At 42.3% G+C, this 21,580-nt stretch overlaps 1 protein-coding gene across 1 annotated transcript; it reads left to right on the top strand.

Moving 5' to 3' along the window:
- Nucleotides 1-5,971: 5,971 nt before the first annotated feature.
- On the top strand, nt 5,972-21,365 carry LOC124115393. The gene is made up of 14 exons (XM_048399259.1): nt 5,972-6,261; nt 7,354-7,462; nt 8,199-8,389; nt 10,009-10,163; nt 10,517-10,673; nt 11,216-11,292; nt 11,921-12,131; nt 14,042-14,175; nt 14,965-15,124; nt 15,652-15,813; nt 17,583-17,753; nt 18,351-18,414; nt 18,796-18,859; nt 20,385-21,365. The coding sequence occupies exons 1-14, from the start codon at nt 5,976-5,978 to the stop codon at nt 20,991-20,993; spliced, it is 2,550 nt and encodes an 849-aa protein (XP_048255216.1). The 5' UTR covers nt 5,972-5,975; the 3' UTR covers nt 20,994-21,365.
- Nucleotides 21,366-21,580: the final 215 nt, after the last annotated feature.

Here is a 21,580-nt window from a genome sequence, read left to right as displayed (position 1 = left end):
CATGCCGAGACACCACTTTTATAAAACATTTAACTCCTATTGTTAACACCCCTCCACTACTACTACTACTACTACTACTACTACTATTACTACTACTACTACTACTACTACTACTACTACTACTACTACTACTACTACTACTACTACTATCTGTGTCGTGCCCCGATGACGTGACCCGGCCGTTGCTTACGCTATCCATCACCGGTTTTTCCCAGTCCACGATTCGCTGATCCGTTGTCTCCCTAAGGCATGCCGTGGTGCCGTGATCGTAGGTTCGAACCTCTGATTCACGCTGATAATGATTTCCTATTGTACCATAGCGATGTTCGTGGGTTTCGCCAAAGTGAAAGATAAAGACATGCAACACTTCAGGTGTTCAAAGTGGCGTAAAATCTCAACTCGCCCACAAGAAAATGTGCGAAAAAATGTAGAAAAGGGCAAATGTTAAGACAAATGGTTCAAACAGTACAATAGATCGCTAAACCATATATCAGTATACCCAGTCTGCTCCCCCCCCCCCCCCCCCCCCCCGGGGCATAGATTCATCTTCCTCCGTGATATTGTCACGATAATCTTTCTTATTGTTTGTTTTTAGTTTTTTAAAATGCCGCCTTGGGTAGGGTCGCTCAGTTGAAGTATATATTTAGAACCATTAGTTTCCCCGTTACGCGCCCCGTTCTTAGAATTTGTTACATGTGAGTGTATGCTCAGATGAAAGTTCTTCTATGTTAAATTCATGGCTGCTGCTGCTGCTACCACTACTACTACTACTACTACTACTACTGCTGCTGCTGCTGCTGCTGCTGCTGCATACAACTACTACTACTACTACTACTACCACCACTACTACTACTACTACTACTACTGTTGTTGCTGCTGCTGCTACTACTACTACTACTACTGCTGCTGCTGCTGCTGCTGCATACAACTACTACTACTACTACTACCACTACTACTACTACTACTACTACTACTACTACTACTACTACTACTACTGTTGTTGCTGCTGCTGCTACTACTACTACTTCTACTACTGCTGCATACAACTACTACTACCACCACCACCACCACCACTACTACTACTACTACTGTTGTTGTTGTTGCTGCTGCTGCTACCACCACCACTACTACTACTACTACTACTGTTGTTGTTGCTGCTGCTGCTACCACCACCACTACTACTACTACTACTACTACTACTGCTGCTGCTGCTGCATACAACTACTATTACCACCACCACCACCACTACTGAGTGGGGTATTCCATATTAGACTGCGGCATGGTATCTCAGTGGGTTAGTACTATAAAAAAACCGGAATAAATCCGGAATAATACAAGCTGCTTTTGAAATACTCCACTCGTACATCATATTTGGCACGTCTTATTAATAACAATCCAAAATCCAAAATAATGATGCAACATAAATCAGTTTAACACCCATGTCTGGCGACATCAATAAGCCAAGTCTGACATTCATGATGGTGAATACGCATTGAAGTGTCAGAATAACCTTGTCCGATTATAGCCACGCATTTTGTATTATACCAAGGCGGGCATAAAGCTGCGCACATCGACGCGGAACACTGTTTTCTTCAAATATAACAGGGGCGGTCGGGTAGCCTAGTGGTTAAAGCGTTCGCCCGTCACGCCGAAGACCCGGTTTCGATTCCCGACATGGGTACAATGTGTGAAGCCCATTTCTGGTGTGCCCCGCCGTGATATTGCTGGAATATTGCTAAAAGCGGCGTAAAACCATACTCACTCACTCTAATATAACACGCCCGGACGCTATTTCAGCATTTTTTTTAGGATAATTGGCTAGGACTGGAAGCCACAACCGACACGAAGGCGCCCTCGAACTTTTTTTCTGGAAGAAAATCGTCTTTCTGACAAAGGTGTGAATTCCTATCCGCGCAGTCGGGGAACGACAAGACGTAGAAACAGAAAGTAGCCCGACTTTTCAACTTTATAATTTCCGTTACTCTTTCCTTTGAAATGGAGACATCTGGGATCTGAAATAATGAACACATACATCTGTATGTTGAAAAGTTCGTACTTTAACAGTACATATATTGGGAGAGGTGGGGTAGCCTAGTGGTTAAAGCGTTCGCTCGTCATGTCGAAGAACCGGGTTCGATTCCCGACATGGGTACAATGTTTGGAGCCCATTTCTGGTGCCCCCCCGCCGTGATAATCCTGGAGTATTGCCACTACTCCTACGACAAGTAGGGGTTACTGAAGACCAATTCTAACCCGTGTCTTAACAGCGCCCTGGATCGGTAAACAACCCGATAACAGCCTGTCGATGTAAATACTGCACATACTAGTATTTAGTTATTTGAACCAGTTTGATAACCTCGAGGTAGACATGACGTTGATAGACAACTGTTTACGTATTTCAGTATTCCATTGTTGAGAGAAGGGGCCGAAGTATCCAACAGAAAGTTCATCAAAAGATAAACATTCCGGAATTGTCGTTTATCATATCTAATTGAATGGATACCCCATATTTCAACCTGTGACTGATATTATAAGTAACGACCCACTTTGCGAGGAACGATGACAAGAAATCAACCAAGTCACCCAGTCTGACCTTATGACCAAACTTGGCTGCTGGGGACAAATTCTAACCCAGAATCCGTCCCAATAGAGAAACTTCATCATCCATATTTGAACAGAATGTGGAATAACTTTATATCAGATTTGTTTCAACAGAAACATTTCGAGATGAATGTATTTTAATATAAAAAAATACACTCACTAGAAAATAACACTAGACAATTACTGTATCGCGTCCTAAAGCCATTGAAAACTTGCACATCCTGCACCATCAGGTGAGATGACGAGTGTTATTTCGAGGGAACGAAACATTATTACGAAGTTACGAAATAATGGATTGTTGAAAAAACGAAATGATTTCGAGGAAGGGAAATAATAACTCGGGGAAACGAAACATGGCAATTTGATGCTTAATTTAAGGTCGCTACTAAATCACGTCTTGCAAGCTTGCACTTCACGCATTTTGGATGAGATGACGATTGTTATTTCAAGAGAACGTAATTCTATTAATAGGGAATGAAATGTTATTTCGAGGGAACGAAATATTTGCTCGAGAACAAAATGATTCGTAGAAAGGAAATAATTTGAGGAAACGGAATGTCCGAGTGCACTCCCGGTATCACGTCTCTGGCCTTTAATTAAACAGAAAAGTGTCATGTGTTTTGTTGCTACAATCTTCATTTTGTTAATGTAACTCAGGCTGATTCAGCAAAACCATAAATAGACGGGCCAAAAAAGTACACATTTCAAAATTGGATTTGACCAAAAAATTACACACGTTATCCAAAATTTACTTCAGTAAACTACTGCAAACTTGAGGTTCAAAACACAACTTATGATATCACCAATGAACATAGGTGTATGGTTTCGTTTTCCATGCTGAAACTAGAGTGTTTGTTTGTGTGTTTGTTGTTTAACGCCCTACTCAGCAATATTCCACCTATATGACGGCGGTTTGTAATTAATCGATTCTAGACCAGATAATCGTGTGATTGACATCACGAGCATCGATCTTCGCAACTGGGATACGATGACATGAATCAACCAAGTCAGGGAGCCCTACCACCCGATCCCGTTAGACGCCTCCTTACGACCAGAACTGGAGCGAGTGAGTTAACGTCGTTTACGTGACGGCAACATTCCAGCTGTGTCACTGCGGGAAATCAGTGGAAGACAGCACAAGCATCGACCCAGGCGTTCCCTGGGGTCACACGGGTGACATAATATCCCCACCCGAGCCTCCTGCTCTGCACGACTGACAAAGGGTTGGTCGGTCGGTTGGTTGTTTAGCGCCGCAATATTCTAGCTATATGACGGCGGTCTTGACCAGACAATCCAGTGATGACATCGTGAGCATGGATCTTCGCAATTGGGATAAGATGACATGCATCAACCAAGTCAGCGAGCCTGACCACCCGATCCCGTCAGTCGCCTCTTTCGACCAGCATGGGTTGCTGAAGGAGTGACAAGGGGTGCTGGTAACCCTGTTATGCCCTGTTATCCTCAGGGATATGAGTGGGTGAGTATGGTTTTACGCCGCTTTTAGCAATATTCCAGCAATATCACGGCGGGGGACACCAGAAATGGGCTTCACACATTGTACCTATGTCGGGAATCGATCCCGGGTCTTCGGCGTGACGAGCGAACGCTTTAACCACTAGGCTACCCGACCGCCCTTTAGAGATATGAGAGTAAGCTAGTGGGTGGGTTTTGTGGTTGGGAAATGGGCTTCAAACATTGTTCCCATGGGGGAATCGAACGCAGCCACACGACTGTCGACATGACGCAGCCACACAACCTTCTACAGAACAACCCGTGTTGTTGAATAGCGCTCGGTACATTTAAAGAAAGCCATCGAGCGATACACAAAGGCTGGAAGACCTAAAGTCACATGTAACTTAAATACGTCACAATGAAATTCTCTTTTTGCACACAGCATTGGTAAGACGTATGCATAAACAACAGTGACGCTAAAAATAGCATGATTATGTAAGCCTCATTTTGGGATAAGGTAGCTCTTGGATAGTGTATTCGATGACTACCTATACATGTGTTCATATAGGAAACAATACACCCACTCCCACACACTGACTACTGCGTCACTCGGTGTACCCTTTATCAAGAAGGAAGTATCCCAAAGATTCATGTGGCGTCAGGCTACGGTGTTATCACGCCATAACAATCATAAGTCCAACCCAAACTTCGGAACTACGTGTTATCATCGTCGTTGACAATGCACTCTTGACCTACCTGTACAGAGGAAGGCGTTATACTCTCTTATCATGAAGTTTAGGAACACTTAAAAAAATATATGCTAGTTTCTGTTCGACGTAGGTTCTGAGGTATGTATTTCGACATATATGCACAACATTGTTTTGTTCATTGTCCTGTGTGCGCAGTATTCTCAGTATGTTTTGTTCAATGTCCTTTGTGATGCTATTATTATTTCTATGTTTTCTTCATTGTCCAACAGTCTCGAGCGTTAAGTTTTTGTTCGTATCAGAAGTGATGGCTTAGCTATCTGCAACTGGTTTCACTATCTCTCAATGAGACAGCTTAATAGGAACCATCACCTACATGGACTGTTACTGTCTTGTATGATCCTATTCAGGCGAAACACGATCTGCTCATATCATATTGACTTAGAGGTGTCGACACATTAGAGTCTTTGGCAACACACTCGAACTGCTTCCATTTAAATAAATGATCTCATATCAAGACATTCGTCAATTTCGTCTGGTCACTAACTGCGCATTTTTGAAGCGTTTCTTTGACAGATTTGCCCTTCGCGGACAGAGAAGAGGGCTCAATAAAGCGGTTAGATATGTTGACATATATATGCACAATGGTTTACTGATCTTTAGAATTTTGATGGTTGAACCGGAGACTAAAACGTCGTGTGTGTGGAGGACAAAGTTGCAATGTGTTGCCATGTCAACGAGGACGCTGTTGAATATACTAGCCTTTCTTCTGGTCCTTCCCGTTGCGTGCGACGCTGAGAATGCAGGTTAGTATTACACTACTACTACTACTACTACTACTACTACTACTACTACTACTACTACTAAGACTACTACCCATGAAGATCCGGGTTAGCATTGATCTTCAAAAACCCCTTCTTGTCGCAAGAGGCGACTAACGGGATCGGGTGGTCAGGCTCCCTGACTTGGTGGATGCATGTCAACGTATCCTAATCGCGTAGATTGATGCTTATGATGTCAATCACTGGGTTGTCTTGTCCAGACTCGATTATTTACAGACCGCCATCATGAAGCTGGAATACAACTGAGTGTGGCGTTAAACAACAAACAAACAAAGCAATAACTACCACTACCACTACCACTACCACTACTACTACTACTACTACTACTGCTACTACTACTACTAGTGCAATCTTTGATTCAGCAGATGTCGTCATGGCTGTATCCCCAGGACGTTATTCCAACGGCGCCTACTACATCGTGGCCGGAGCGGAAGTTAACATCACGTGCACTGTGACGTCATCAGATAGAACTTCTTCTGATCTCGTAATCTCCCACGGCAACTACGAGACTATCATTCTGAATAGCACCAGCATATCCTGTGTCATACCACACATCAATGAATCAATGAACTTTGCTTGTTGCGTCGACCATTGTCTTGGTCCGACTGAGCCGAGCTTTAGTGGCAGTCACCAATCCTCCGTCAATATAGAGGCTGGCAGTAAGTTGATAGAGATGGTTGTGGGCGTGGTCAAGGGCTAGTAATGGGCGTGTTTAAAAGATAGTGATAGTAATAGGCGTGTTTAAGATAGGGATAGCTGTTGGCGTGTTTAAGTGGTAGGGATATTTGTGGGCGTGTTTAAGGGATCGGGATAGATGTTAACGGTTATGAGGTTATTGAGGTATTTGTCCAAATCCCGGCCGGTATGCTAAGTATGACTAAGATAGGGATAGTTGTGGGCGTGTTTAAGAGTAAGAGATAGTTGTGGGCGTGTTTAAGAGTAAGAGATAGTTGTGGGCGTGTTTAAGAGTAAGAGATAGTTGTGGGCGTGTTTAAGAGTAAGAGATAGTTGTGGGCGTGTTTAAGAGTAAGAGATAGTTGTGGGCGTGTTTAAGAGTTAGAGGTAGTTGTGGGCGTGTTTAAGAGTTAGAGATAGCTGTGGGCGTGTTTAAGAGTTAGGGATAGTTGTGGGCGTGTTTAAGGTATAGGGATAGATGTTGACGGTTATGAGATTATTGAGGTATTTGTCCAGATCCCGGGCTGTATGCTAAGTGTGACCGTCATATGTATAGTTATTGTACACCAACTGTCGGGGTAGAATAGGTCTTCAGCAACCCATGCTTGTCGTAACAGGCGACTATGCTTGTCGAAAGAGGGGATCGGGTGGTCAGGTTCGTTAACTTGGTTGATGCCTGTCATCGTACCTCAATTGCGTAGATCGATGCTCATCTCATCGATGCTCAGTCTGGTCAAGTTTTAGTGACAACATTACCAACTGTGAAATCATATTGTTTGCATCCAATTAGGAGGAACTAGATTATGTTGGCGTACAACATATCTCACCCGCGAAGATCCGGGGTAGAATACGTCATCAGCAACACATGCTTGAGGTGAAAGGAGACTACGCTTGTCGTAAGAGGCGACTAACGAGATCGTCTGGTCCAGACTTGATTATTTACAGACCGCCGTCATATAGCTGAAATATTGCTGAATGTTGCGTTAAACAACAAATAAACAAAAGCGAAAGTCAATATATGAAATCATAATTAATATGGCAAACTACATTTAATGTTTTGATTAATTTGTTTACAGATCTTCCTGCGTACGAAAATTTCTCCTGCCACGCGTTCGTTGATGAGAATCTAACTTGCACGTGGTATGCGGACAGAAGCATTTGGACAATGCAGTACGGCATTTTTGAGTATGTTTCCTTAAACAGCTAAACCTGGTATATTCCCTTATAGATACAATGTAGGAAGTCCCCATGTCGGTGTCCGCCATGGCATACGAACACACACATGTACATACATGGACTCACACACTTTCAAACGTTACGTCTTCAATGCTCTACATAACTTAGATATGTACACAAATGAATTTACAACCTACATTTCTTTCATCGTAAACCGTCTTAGGTGCCGCAATTCACTGCGCGGAGTTGCGTCCCTTTGGAACGCCAGAAACCTGATTGTGGGTTTGAATCCCGGTTCGCCCCGATTATGTTTCTAGGTTTGTTAGTACCATACTCGTGCTCGTGGATTTCACTAAAATGGAAAACGTCTGAGACCTGCATCACTTCGGACTTTCCTCCCACATCACGCTAACACGCCTTGATATAACTGGAATAATTTGAAAGCGGTGTTAAAACCAACTCACTCACTCACTTACTCATTTGTAAACAACCTAAAGATATGAACAGTTTTATTGTAGGAAGGCCCAGCCATGCAAGTTGGTCCTGTCAGATCTAGGATATTTTCTGTTTCTAAGATGGGCTGTGGGGTAGCTTAGTGGTTAAAGTGTTCGCTCGTCACACAGAAGACCCGGGTTCGATTCCCCACATGGGTACAATGTATGAAGCCCATTTCTGGTGTCCACCGCCATGATATTGCTAGAATATTTCTAAAGTGGCGTAAAACAATAATCTCACTGTTTCAAAGCAACACTCCCAAGAAGAATGCCAGTCTGTGCCGGAATGTGATGTGCCAGAGTTCCTGCGAGTTGAGTGTTGACAGTCAGTATATCTGCAGGACCGGCACCCTCCTCTCTCTCCCCTACCACATCCTGCTGACCGGCCACAACGACTATGGGGTGACCGAGTACAATGTGTCAGTGGAAAGGAGCATGTTCGGTCAGTATAGCTAACAACATATACTTACAATCTCATTAAAATCAGATCTTAGTTTTCGTTACCGATAAACAAAGATCTGAGGACATCCCTTTACGGATCACGTCAGAACGACCTTTCGCGAACTTTGACCGATCAATGAAATGACTGACAAGAAATCGACATTAGCCAATCAGAAGGCAGCTTTCTCGAGCTTTACGACACTAAGTTTCAAACTGGCGAATTCGCTTCGTAACATATTTTGACGTATTCTCGATTAATTCTTTTTAAACTGATCAAAAGATCATTCTGGAATGGCTTATAGTTGGTCTAGATTGTATATATATATAATCATAAAACCCGTAACCGTCGTTCGGAATACCCTCTGTTAAATATTTCGAGGTTGCATAATTAGAAAACACATTCCGACTGTCACTTTCCTGATCTGGTAAGCGACGCTCTGATTGGTTGGATGAAAGGTCGTTCTGACGTGACCCGTAATGGGATGTCCTCAGATCTTTGTTTAGCGGTAGCGAGAACTAAGATCTGATTTTAATGAGATTGCATATACTCATGGGCTAAAGTAACTGTGATTCCTGTTCTTATCCATCATATTGGGATTTTTATGACACGCTTTAAAACTCAACACATCATTACTTTGAAGATTGAAAGTGATCTTTGTGAAAGTGTTTAGGACGATGGACCGTAACAGTCTTTCCAAATTAAAATTCTGTCACGCTTGTTCATGATGACCTAAATGCTTAGTTTCATTGTCCTCCAGGGGTGGTGGGATAGCCTAGTGGTTAAAGCGTTCGCTCGCCACACCGAAGACCTGGGTTCGATTTTCCACATGCGTATGATGTGCGAAGCCCATTTCTGGTGTCCTCCGCCGTGATATTGCTGAAATGTTGCCGCGTAACACCATACTCATGCACTCATTGTTCTTAAGCTTTAAAAGGGAAAATAAAGGTGTTTAGATTCTTAACCTGTTTGGATTATGGGAACGTTGTGTTTAGGTGGCGTTTAGGCTATGAGGCGATAGCTCATTTCATTTCCACGTGTTTAGATAGAATACACCAAGTATGCATATCGCTTAGAATTGTAACACATTTCAAAACATGTCTTGTATGTGTTTTCACATTTTTCTACAGTGCGGTTTAAGTAGTGAATTATACTAATCTTCAGCATTTTCGCGCTATCTACCAGGCATAATAGTAAATTCGCTGTTTACTGACCTTCTGTTATTAGTGAGTAAAATTTACTAGACTTTTTCCTCAGTATAATAATCGGCACCTTTACCGGATTTGATAGAAATACCATGCCGCAGTTTAAAAAGATGGATGCCCCACTCAGACACAGTATACTGACTCCGAGCAGACCAGTCTTCCGCATACTTTGCAAGATGGTACTTGTTGTTTCCCTGCCTAGTGCTCGGCATAGGTACGGGGTAGCTCGGTTTCAGAATACTGTGTGAGTAGGGAATCCATCTAAATCTGTGGCATGATACCTCAGTGATTAGTTTGGAACTCCCACACCTGCATGCATGTCGCTGTGTGAGCCCAATAATCTTGAACGCGACGTTAAACCCCATTTCACCTCACCTTATATATAAGCAAACAGAATAACGGCTTCTTCTATTCAAGCCACATACAGAAGGCTGTCTAGCGCCAGTGTCCAGAGCGTAGGTCCAACATGGATGATCATTGTCTGGCACCAGCCTCGAGGTCAAGCCAGGGTGAAGGACGTCTACACACCTTCCTACAAGGTTACGGTCACTGCTGGAGGAAACGTTTCCGGGGTCAGTGAAACCAAAATATATGGAGCAAATTTGAAATGACAAAGAACTTTGTGTGAAGATTAATCCATCTCTTGTATCTAGAAATGTACTCATTGTAAGTTGTGGATTGAATGTAGAAAGATAACACGATGTCACACCGGTTTATTTGACCAATCAAAACTGAGAACAGATAATATGCACATGTCTTCCTACCTTTATGGAGAATGTTACGAATTCTTATGTACCATGAAGGGGGTTGTAGCAACTTTTGGCAATAATGATATATTCTTATTAAAGCTAAAGTACAGTGTAAACCTTTAAGTTAGTTACTGAATGATTGTACAATGCGACTTCAATCCACACATGTTTTCCAGATCATAACCAACCAAACACACGCCCGTTTGTCAATGCTACACCCTTACACAAACTACACTATCTGCCTTGAAGCGAGGCCTATCAGTGCCATGCATGGAATTACCAATGCTGTATGGAGCAGAGCTGTCACCCTCCACCAACGCACAATGGAAAGCAGTAGGTCCGACCTCGCTACCTCGAACAAAATGGGATCCTTAACATTTCGAGAGCTACGATTGAAAATGCTTTATTGAAATTATCATTTGGCAAAAAAGAAATTTCTGTCCCTTTAACGTCATACTTAATGTCCTGGGTCCTGTTCCACAAAGCGATCGTAGCGCTAAGACGATCGTAACTCCCATACTTTAACATAGACCTACGACAGTCTTAGCGCTAAGATCGCTTTGTGGAACGGTGCCGTGGACTGTTGTGCTGTGCTGAGTTTTATGTACAGTCGAACCTCATTGTGTCGAACTATGATGTGTCGAATTCCCTTTTGTCTCGAACTCATTTTAGAGACCGAAGTGTCCAAATTAAACATAAAGTTCCCCTGATGTCTCGAACTCCGTATAACCCGAACTTTTTTTCAGGTCCCCACGAGTTCAACACAACGGGGTTCGACTGTATTTTGAATCCGATGAAAGCATGAACGATTACACTAAAGAAAACCAAATTGTTAATATGAAATGTTAATAATGAGGAATTCATTTGTATTGCAGAACCAAGTCACCCGCCCATGGTGTCACCTGCAGGCTACAGTTGGTCAAGTGACTCACAACTCACAGTTTACTGGAAGGTTGCTTTTACAACCATTACGTTTCTCTAGAAAGCACATTCATGTATACCAGTATTAGACCTAGTGAGTGAGTGAGTATGGTTTTACGCCGCTTTTAGCAATATTCCAGCAATATCACGGCGGGGGACACCAGAAATGGGCTTCACACATTGTACCTATGTCAGGAATCGAACCCGGGTCTTTGGCGTGACGAGCGAACGCTTTAACCACTAGCCCCAGAAGATCAACTTAAGTTAAGGGTGTTATTGAATATTTGATGCCGGAAATTATATTTGGAACCGACGGCATCAATCAGGTTCCAAGGTTCCAATTTTCGAGAGAGCCGAATATTCAAATTTGGGAATGAGAAAAAATGTACTTATCAAAAAAAGTATTCGTACGCAGGAAGTCATGAAGAATGTTAGGTTCCAAGTAACAAAGTGTTCCAACCATTCAGACAGCAACAGAAACCTTTTTTCATTTTACAATTACAAATGCAAACAACCACCATATGGATTTCATAATTATCATAATCATTTGATTACTCCTTTATTATTTACACTTAACTAACCGAAATGTTGCAGCTTGTATAACTTCCGTCCTTCTGTATGAACGATAACTGATAATTTACAACAATCTTCTCTTGTAGGCTATTCCACACGAAAACAGGAATGGCGATATTGTTAGATACAGGGTCCATATTGACAATGACACAGATGCTTCTCACGTTCCTGGCGGTGTCTACTCCTACACGTGGAACAACGTCAACGCTGCTATTGGCCACGTGGTCACTGTAGCAGGAGGGACAAAGCAGAACCTCTCCGACCCCAGTCAGGTGGTCATACACCCGGCGAACACAGGTAGGTCAAACCAGTAACAATCAATAAACAATACATTGAGTGAGTGAGTGAGTTGGGTTTAACGCCGCTTTTAACAGTATTCAAGTTATATCACGGCGTGTCAGCTTAATGTGGGAGGAAAGCCCGAAGTGATGCAAGTCTCAGACGTTTACCACTTCGGTGAAACCCACGAGCACGGGTATGGTGCTGACAAACCTAGAAACATAATCGGGGCGAACCGGGATTCGAACCCATAATCATAGGTTTCTGGCGTGTCCAAGGGACGCAACTCTGCACAGCGAATCGCGGCGCCTTAGACGGCTGGGCCACCCGTGCCCCAAACAATACATTGAAGTGTGCATCGTAATTCTATGCATTCATGGCTAGTATGTGCTGCTGATACATGTTTTGAACTGATTTATAAAGTTTATGTTTTATTTCGATAATTTAAAAACTTCAAAATTAAAACTTTTAGCAATGATTTCATACATGTCCTTGGCTATGAAATGTTTTGGAAATAATAACAATGAAACCCTCCCCATAGCCCCAAGAAATCTCCGCTTAAAGCAGAGTCGATTTACGATTCCGACTGTGTCATGAGCACCTGTTCATAAATCACTATCAAATAGTGATGACACCAGGTGTTCGCATAATGGTGTCATGAACAATTTTATATGCAGTAGAATACTTGGTCGTTAAACCTGAGGGATTTAGTTGGGTTAGATTTCGGACGGGTGCCACCGGAGTGCAGGACAGTTTCCCCTCTCCTTGAGTGAGTGAGTGAGTATGATTTTACGCCGCTTTTAGCAATATTCCAGCAAAATAACGGCGGGGGACACCAGAAATGGGCTTCACACATTGTACCCGTGTCGGGAATCGAACCCGGGTCTTTGGCGTGACGAGTGAACGCTTTAACCACTAGGCCACCCGACCGCCCACAGCAGACAGACGTAACCAACTGACCTTGAGATCGAAAGACGCTACTCTCAAGTATTGAGGAACAGCAAGGGACGCCATACCATATTCTGATCATGACTAGTCTCCTGTTGTCTAAATCCTACCCCCCCCTCGCTCGCGCAGACCGAACATGCATCGTGCTGTTAATTAACTGATATTCAACAATTGTCCAAAATGCATTATCTTTAAAAGTTTGAGATATAGGATGTTTGTTTGTTTGTTTGAAGCCGCACTCAGCAATATTCCAGCTATGTGTCGGCTGTCTGTAAATAATTGAGTCTGGACCAAACAATCCAGTGATTGACATCACGAGCATCTGTCCACACTATTAGGATCGATGACATGCATCCACCAAGTCAGCTGCTCACCCGATCCTGTTAGTCACCTCTTACGACAAGCACAGTCGCCTCTTGCGACAAGCATGTGATGCAGTAAGGGATAGTATTATATCATAGCGTCCCACCTATAAGCCAATAAACGGAACAGGATAAATCAGAAAAAGGGGACAGAAACTGATAAGAAAGACTAGTCATGATCAGAATATGGTATGGCGTCCCTTGCTGTTCCTCAATACTTGAGAGTAGCGTCTTTCGATCTCAAGGTCAGTTGGTTACTTCTGTCTGCTGTGGGTGGTCGGGTAGCCTAGTGGTTAAAGCGTTAGCTCGTCACGCCGAAGACCCGGGTTCGATTCCCGACATGGGTACAATGTGTGAAGCCCATTTCTGGTGTCCCCCGCCGTGATATTGCTGGAATATTGCTAAAAGCGGCGTAAAACCTCACTCACTCACTCTGTCTGCTGTTCATACGACGAGGCATGCATGACCTACTTCTTTCGCGTGAACACTTGGTGTATGTGATCTCAGGGAGTTTTGCGCTCGTTTTACCCCGGAAGTACGCTTTCCTGTATCTATTGTATCGACACAGTTATGTAAAGTAGGGGCTTAAATTGCGATGTGATCTGCTTGTGTTTTCAGACTTGCCTAGAGTTGACTACGCCATAGCAGAGAAAATATCTCCTTTCTCGTACAACGTCACATGGATTACGTCACAAAAATATGTAGACTACGTAACTGTCACGTGGTGTAGTGGCAACGACACTTTTTCCGTGGTCAGTATATATCCTCCATATCTCTACTTTTACGTTTTTATATTTCCTATTCTGTTACATACTTCATTCAAGTGTATGTATCCACTCGAGCGTCGTTACCGCCAACCGTGTTACGTCGAATGACTGGATATATCGAAGGGATAATATGTCTCGACAGTTCCGAGAAAACGACCCTAAACTGTTAAATATTTTTCATGACCTTTTATAGAAATGTGGTGAAGCAAGGTTTGAATTTTTTTATACTTGGACATAAATGTGTCGTTTTGCTGCTATCACAATGTAATTCAGAAAATTGTTATTTAGCCCTCCCACAGTTTCATAAGTAGTAATCGCCACGTAACGTCACAGTATGAAATATGTCAGCATCACTATCAACTGCTGACTTGTAGATTTCGTTTTCATGTTCACTCATGACATATTTTCCGTAATCACTCGTACCTCGTGGGTTATTCTATAAATGTTACAGCCTACAGGATTGGTCCGGCTTGCTGTCTTAGATGATGCATGTCATCATCTCCCAATTACGTAGATTGATGCTCATGATGTCAACCACTGCATGGATTGTCTTGTGCAGATTTGACTATTTTCAGACCCCCATCGCTTAGCTGGAATATTTCTGAGTGCTTCGTTACGGAAGAAAGAAACGAACGAACAAAACAAAAACAAACAAACAATGGCCCAAAGCACAAATTGTTGTGTATAGTTGCTTCCCTTGGTAATGATTGTATCATAATCCATTTGCTTATTACGTCCAATCAAGTTAGACGTGTTGCGGTTATTCTGTTGCAGAACAGCTTTGGTTGGACAACATATGCCAACACAACCAAACAAGTCACTGTGCAAATTCAAGGTCACGCAAGCGTTGGCATCTGGCTTGGCGTGTCCTTGACCTTCAGAAACCTCACCCATGGCATTATGTGGAACAAGTGTATATTCGATGTTGACGAAGGTGGGTTTACGTTAAAAAAGTACACACGAGCCAATGTTAAATTATGTTCTATTAATTTGTTATTATATTCTAATGTAAACGTCTCAAGTAACGGAAGCTAAATGTATATGTCTGCATTTCTCTACTGTGGGGTATAGATAATAATAGGTGTGTTGGGGTAATTCGGTGTTGCGGTAGGGTAAACTAATTTGTGGAGGACATTGAAGACATTAAAAAACATATTCGTTTAAAATACAGCCAAACACCGTGTGTCGAACTATGATGTGTACGTTTGTCTCGAAGTTAACGCTTGGTCCCTGCGTATTACTTCTTTATTCATCATTTTCGGTTGTGTCGAACCTAGGATAACTCGAAATATCTGGTCCCTTCGACCTCGACACAACGGTGTTTGACTGTGTTCTTGTTAACGAAACATTTCGAATTGTGTACAGGCACTGTTTTCTTTACGTGATACGGTCAATTTCCATTCAATTTTTAGTACAATCATCATGCTGATATTATCAGTGTTTCAAAATTATGATTGTCAGAAAACCAGTCCCCGATTCCTGATGTTACGACGACAACAGATGCAGTTCGTGTAGAATGGGGGCACATCTTCTGTGACAAGGAGGTGATGAAGAGTCGGCCGTTGTTCTATGTGGTTATATACACTTTAAAGCCACCACACATGCCATGCGTTTGTGATCAGGGTAAGTTGGCGTTATTGTTAAGTGATCAGAATAGTTTTGCGTTGAATGATGTATGTGATCAGGGTAAGTTAGTGTTGTTGGATGTGTGTAATCAGGGTAGGTTGACTTTAGCTATGCGTGATAAGGGAGGGTTGATGTTGTTGGATGTGTGTGATCAGGGTAGGTTGACTTTAGCTATGAGTTATCAGGGCAGGTTGATGTTGTTGGATGTGTATGTTCAGTGTAGGTTGACTTTAGCTATGAGTGACAAGGGAAGGTTGATGGTGTTGGATGTGTGTGATCAGGGTAGGTTGACTTTAGCTATGAGTTATCAGGGCAGGTTGATGTTGTTGGATGTGTATGTTCAGTGTAGGTTGACTTTAGCTATGAGTGACAAGGGAAGGTTGATGGTGTTGGATGTGTGTGATCAGGGTAGGTTGACTTTAGCTATGAGTTATCAGGGCAGGTTGATGTTGTTGGATGTGTATGTTCAGGGTAGGTTGACTTTAGCTATGAGTGACAAGGGAAGGTTGATGTTGTTGGATGTGTATGTTCATGGTAGGTTAACTTTAGCAATGAGTGAGAAGGGAAGGTTGATGTTTTTGGATGTGTATGTTCATGGTAGGTTAACTTTAGCAATGAGTGGTAAGGGAAGGTTGATGTTGTTGGATGTGTGTAATCAGGGTAGGTTGACTTTAGCTATGAGTGAGAAGGGAAGGTTGATGTTGTTGGATGTGTATGTTCAGGGTAGGTTGACTTTAGCTATGAGTGGTAAGGGAAGGTTGATGTTGTTGGATGTGTGTAATCAGGGTAGGTTATCTTTAGCTATGAGTGACAAGGGAAGGTTGATGTTGTTGGATGTGTGTGATCAGGGTAGGTTGACTTTAGCTATGAGTTATCAGGGCAGGTTGATGTTGTTGGATGTGTATGTTCAGTGTAGGTTGACTTTAGCTATGAGTGACAAGGGAAGGTTGATGTTGTTGGATGTGTGTGATCAGGGTAGGTTGACTTTAGCTATGAGTTATCAGGGCAGGTTGATGTTGTTGGATGTGTATGTTCAGGGTAGGTTGACTTTAGCTATGAGTGACAAGGGAAGGTTGATGTTGTTGGATGTGTATGTTCATGGTAGGTTAACTTTAGCAATGAGTGAGAAGGGAAGGTTGATGTTTTTGGATGTGTATGTTCATGGTAGGTTAACTTTAGCAATGAGTGGTAAGGGAAGGTTGATGTTGTTGGATGTGTGTAATCAGGGTAGGTTGACTTTAGCTATGAGTGACAAGTGAAGGTTGATGTTGTTGGATGTGTATGTTCAGGGTAGGTTGACTTTAGCTATGAGTGGTAAGGGAAGGTTGATGTTGTTGGATGTGTGTAATCAGGGTAGGTTATCTTTAGCTATGAGTGACAAGGGAAGGTTGATGTTGTTGGATGTGTATGTTCAGGGTAGGTTGACTTTAGCTATGAGTGACAAGGGAAGGTTGATGTTGTTGGATGTGTATGTTCAGTGTAGGTTGGCGATATTGTTATGTGATCAGGGTAGGTTGGTGTTTTTTTTATATGGGTGATCAGGATGGGTTAGTGTTAGCAATGAGTGATAAGGGAAGATTGATGGTGTTGGCTGTGAACAGGATACTTTCAGCAGACTGGTTTCAGCAATATATCCAACTGGTTGATTTGAATGTAGCAGTTCGCATGAATATTGCCTGAAACCCTTCTGCAAGAAGCATTTTAAAAAAAAGTTCATTTAAAGTGTCGCGGTTTTCTTTGCTCGCACACCAATTCTTCTGTTTCAGGACCAAATATCACAGTAGCTGCACACTTCAACACTTCCGGTATTATTATCGACAACTTACAAATCTCAAAAACCTACTGCATCTGCGTGCGCATCCGTACCAAGCGGGGACTCGGACTTCCTAGTTCTCCTGTCATTACACGACTACAGAGTCGGGACGGGAATACATTGAGTAAGAAATTGAACATATCGGCTCGATTTTTACAAAGTAAATATACATGTTCACTGCACTTGCAGGTTGACATGACTCAATACTACTTTAGTGTGGATATAATACCGTTTATCTCCTTTCAGAGACAACGGTTGTATGTTTTAAAGCAGTGAAAGAAATTAGTATAGAGTCAGTCTCCATCGGGATGGGCGGAGTGTCGTTATTTGCTATAGTGCTGACGAGGGTTTGGTATTTTCGGTCTGTTGTTTGTTTGTTGTTTAACGCCGCACAAAGCAACATTTCAGCTATATGACAACGGTATGTCGATAGCCGAGTCAAGACCGACAATCCAGTGATTGATATCATGAGCATCAATCCACACAATTGGGGTACAACGACATGCACCAGCCAAGTCAACGAGCCTGACTACCCGTTTGTCGCCTCTCCCATTCTAACCCGGATCTCCACGGAATGGACTTTTCGGTTAATCTCCCTGTTTGATTTATTGAATCTGAGACGCCTAGGTTTAACAGTATTCGAACTGACGTTACTTTTGATGATGGTTTGAGGATGGCAATGACTGATGATGTTCATTTTGTAAATATTACGTTTTTGCAGGTACCACGATAAAGGTTCTCTTGGGCGTGTCCATCGTCCCCATCCTGGTATTTCTCATCCTAAGGTAAGTAATGGACATCTACAAGGATACCCAATATGACGTGTTCACCTTTATATCACAGTGATGCTCGATAAGAAAGGAAATACTTGAGAGAGAGAGAGAAGGAGAGAGAGAGAGAGAGAGAGAGAGAGAGAGAGAGAGAGAGAGAGAGAGAGAGATATTGTTCCCACGACGTAATATTATTCATTTGTGACGTCATAAACAGTGGATGATGCCATATCGTATTGTTGTCTACGATGAATCAATGTTACGTCATATCGCTTCAAATGACCAATCATCAGTGATAATGCAAATATTCGAAAGTTATGACACTTGACCCTCCTACCCTTTCATCAGAGTACAAGGATTATCTAAATACTTCACACCATGTCATGTTTATTTCAGCATCAAATGGCTGTGTCGCAGGTATAAACAAGCGTCATACCCGATAGATTCGACCCTATGGAAGGTATGATCATACATCTGAATAATATTCCAAAACATACCACGGTAAAGGATCTCAAGAAGTAAAAATAAGCTCGAAAGCAAAAGAAACTGAGGCCGAATTCCATCTCATTCATCATAATGTGATCTTTAAGAAGCAAATTACTCTAAGTATGCTTCAAAGATTGACGTATAATGGTTTCAAATTTGGATATGCCCGTTATATATTATCTTTATCTATTTCAAATTCTGATATATTTACGAACACACACACACACACACACACGCACGCACGCACGCACGCACGCACGCTCGCACGCACACACGCACGCACGCACGCACGCACGCACACACACACATTGTGAGAGGTGGTTCGCTGTTTACACAGCTGTACGTCTGATCAATCTGGAAAGCCACTTGTTCATAACAGCATAATGATTAATAATTGTTTAGCTTGCTCAGTAAATATTGTTCTTTGGCAAATTTTGGTATAATCAAGTACAAATCCACCCACCACAATTGTACTGTGGAATTTTAACAATTGAATACGCCTAAAACGCACGTACTTCACATAACTCCATAGTTTCTATATTTATATTACTTCCGATTTAAGAGTTGATGTAACGAGATTTAAAAAGAGGTGCTGTATTTTTGTCTTTGCTCGTTAGAATCTTGGACAAGATATTGATAGTGAGATGAAAAGAGACACTGATGGTGATGTAGGAGAAACCACTGATGGAGAAAAGTACGGAGAACGTTCACTGCATACTAGTATCAGAAACCTTCACTGCACTTTTAACTGTAACCGAAGTGAATAACTAACTGTACGTAATGTGAACTTGAACTAATAGAAGAAATATATTTGTGGTCTGTACTGTCGATGTAAAAAAATTCCATTCTAAAGTCGCTTTGCGTGCATTTAGTCGATTTTTCTAAATACCTTTACGTTAGAATAATCGAATAAATGCTGGTGACGAGAAGAAACATAGCAGCGCGGTAAGCAGCCATCCCCGAGAAACAGTCACGCCGTTACATTAATGTCTACAAGCAACACTGACTTGTTTGATAGGTATTTCTTGGAAGTTGACGGATGACAAAGTAGACACAATTTATATTTATGGATAACATCTTCTTTATTTGACGACGTTTCGGCATGGATCCTTATACCGTTATCAGGCAAGGTTAACAAAGGTATAAGGATCTATACCGAAACGTGGCCATTACAGTAAAATAAAGAAGTTGTTATCCATAAATTGTGTCTACTTTACCAGTAACATTGATTGCAGTCATTGTTATTTTACTGTAACAGCAACATTTTCCCCGAGGAACAGCATAGAGTTTCAGAAAAATTCACTGCAATGATTGAATGAATATAACTACGACATACATGTATATCAGCGTCATGAAGTGTAGTCTAAAGATAGCCGGGGATAGCTGTTTTCATTTTACGCTATTGTGCACTTATTTGTTTCGATCTCAAACTCATTTTGTATGTATTTGATCGGCAGAAGTACCTGTGACTCTTAACATTCTATGATCGACTCTTGCAGGGGTTGCCACTGCAGCGCCAGGGATCCATACACCAGCCAAACAGCCCATCCTGGAGTCCTGATGCTCTACCCACACCTGCTTCAGACGTGGGGGTAGGTGAAAACATGCTCCACCCAAGCCACGAGGGGGGCATTGGACCAAAGTGTGATAATATTCCCGTGGGTAAACACCGTTCGTCCATAGAAGGACGCAAATCACAACCATCTCATCGTGAAGAAGAATCGATAAGTGATCGGGTTTATGTGTCTATTTCGTCTACCCCCGCGGCAAAGGTAGGGTACAAACCGTCTTCCAACCATCATGAGGGTAGGGGAAGGCGTGGTCTGGGTCTGAAGCCAACATCTTCTGCGACAGAAGGGGAGCAAACGCAATACCCCCGTCACACTCGAGATCTGGGATCCTCTTCTTCCAGAGTTAGGGAACGTTCCTCCAGAGATGATGAAGATGTTCCTGTAGCTGGAATACGACCAAACAATACGGATTATGTGTTGGTGTCTACCTCTCAAGAGACAAACCTTGTTCGTGGTGTTGAACAGCAGAAAACTGGTAAAAAGGATTCAGAAATTCATGTTGAATATATCGCCATCCCTGGTCGGTGGAGTGAGTGAGTGAGTGAGTGAGTGAGTGAGTGAGTGATACCTTGTGTACAGCAATGGTAAGAGTTGTCTGTAATCTGTATAATTTCACCACTGTTTCACTGCAGACTAAGCATTGCGCACCCAGAGATTGTGTTGGACTGACTTCAGTCTAGTGCTTCTTATGATTCACTCAAGACAGTCAGAGCCGACGCGTCCTAAACGCCTTATGTCACAGTAACCGATGATGGAAGGAAGCGTTGAAGGCGGTCATTCAGCTCGATATGGCTATAAGTGACTCAGCGAGTGGAGTTATAAAATCTTAATCATGGACGTAAAAACTGTGTCATGAACGAATTAACTGTGTATCATGGGTCCAAAATGAGTGAACATATCAGCTGTGAGTCATGGTAATTGTAAGACATGAACGTATAAAAGTTGATAATTTTTACTCCGAATCTTTATGCATAATTCTAAATATGAAATAGATAAGGAAGTTTCATTGTTTTTTTCAGTCCAGGTGGGTAAATCAGTGGAAGGCAATTGGCTGTTGGCCCTGATTGAATAATACCCGTTCTTCGATGTACCTGAAGTTTATACCTTCTTGGCCAAACTCCCTC

The sequence above is a fragment of the Haliotis rufescens genome, unplaced genomic scaffold (genome assembly GCF_023055435.1).
Source record: "Haliotis rufescens isolate VD_foot unplaced genomic scaffold, xgHalRufe1.0.p SCAF_2, whole genome shotgun sequence".
Taxonomy (NCBI): Eukaryota; Metazoa; Mollusca; class Gastropoda; order Lepetellida; family Haliotidae; genus Haliotis; species Haliotis rufescens.
The sequence above is the reverse complement of the archived record's forward strand: the minus strand, read 5'-3'. Positions and strand labels throughout refer to the sequence as shown.

Coding starts and splice junctions, on each gene's coding strand:
- LOC124115393 (XM_048399259.1), top strand. CDS start 5,976: ATGGCTGTATCCCCAGGACGTTATTCCAACGGCGCCTACTACATCGTG. Junction 11,293..11,920: donor AACTCACAGTTTACTGGAAG/GTTGCTTTTACA, acceptor CTTCTCTTGTAG/GCTATTCCACACGAAAACAG. Junction 12,132..14,041: donor CATACACCCGGCGAACACAG/GTAGGTCAAACC, acceptor TTGTGTTTTCAG/ACTTGCCTAGAGTTGACTAC.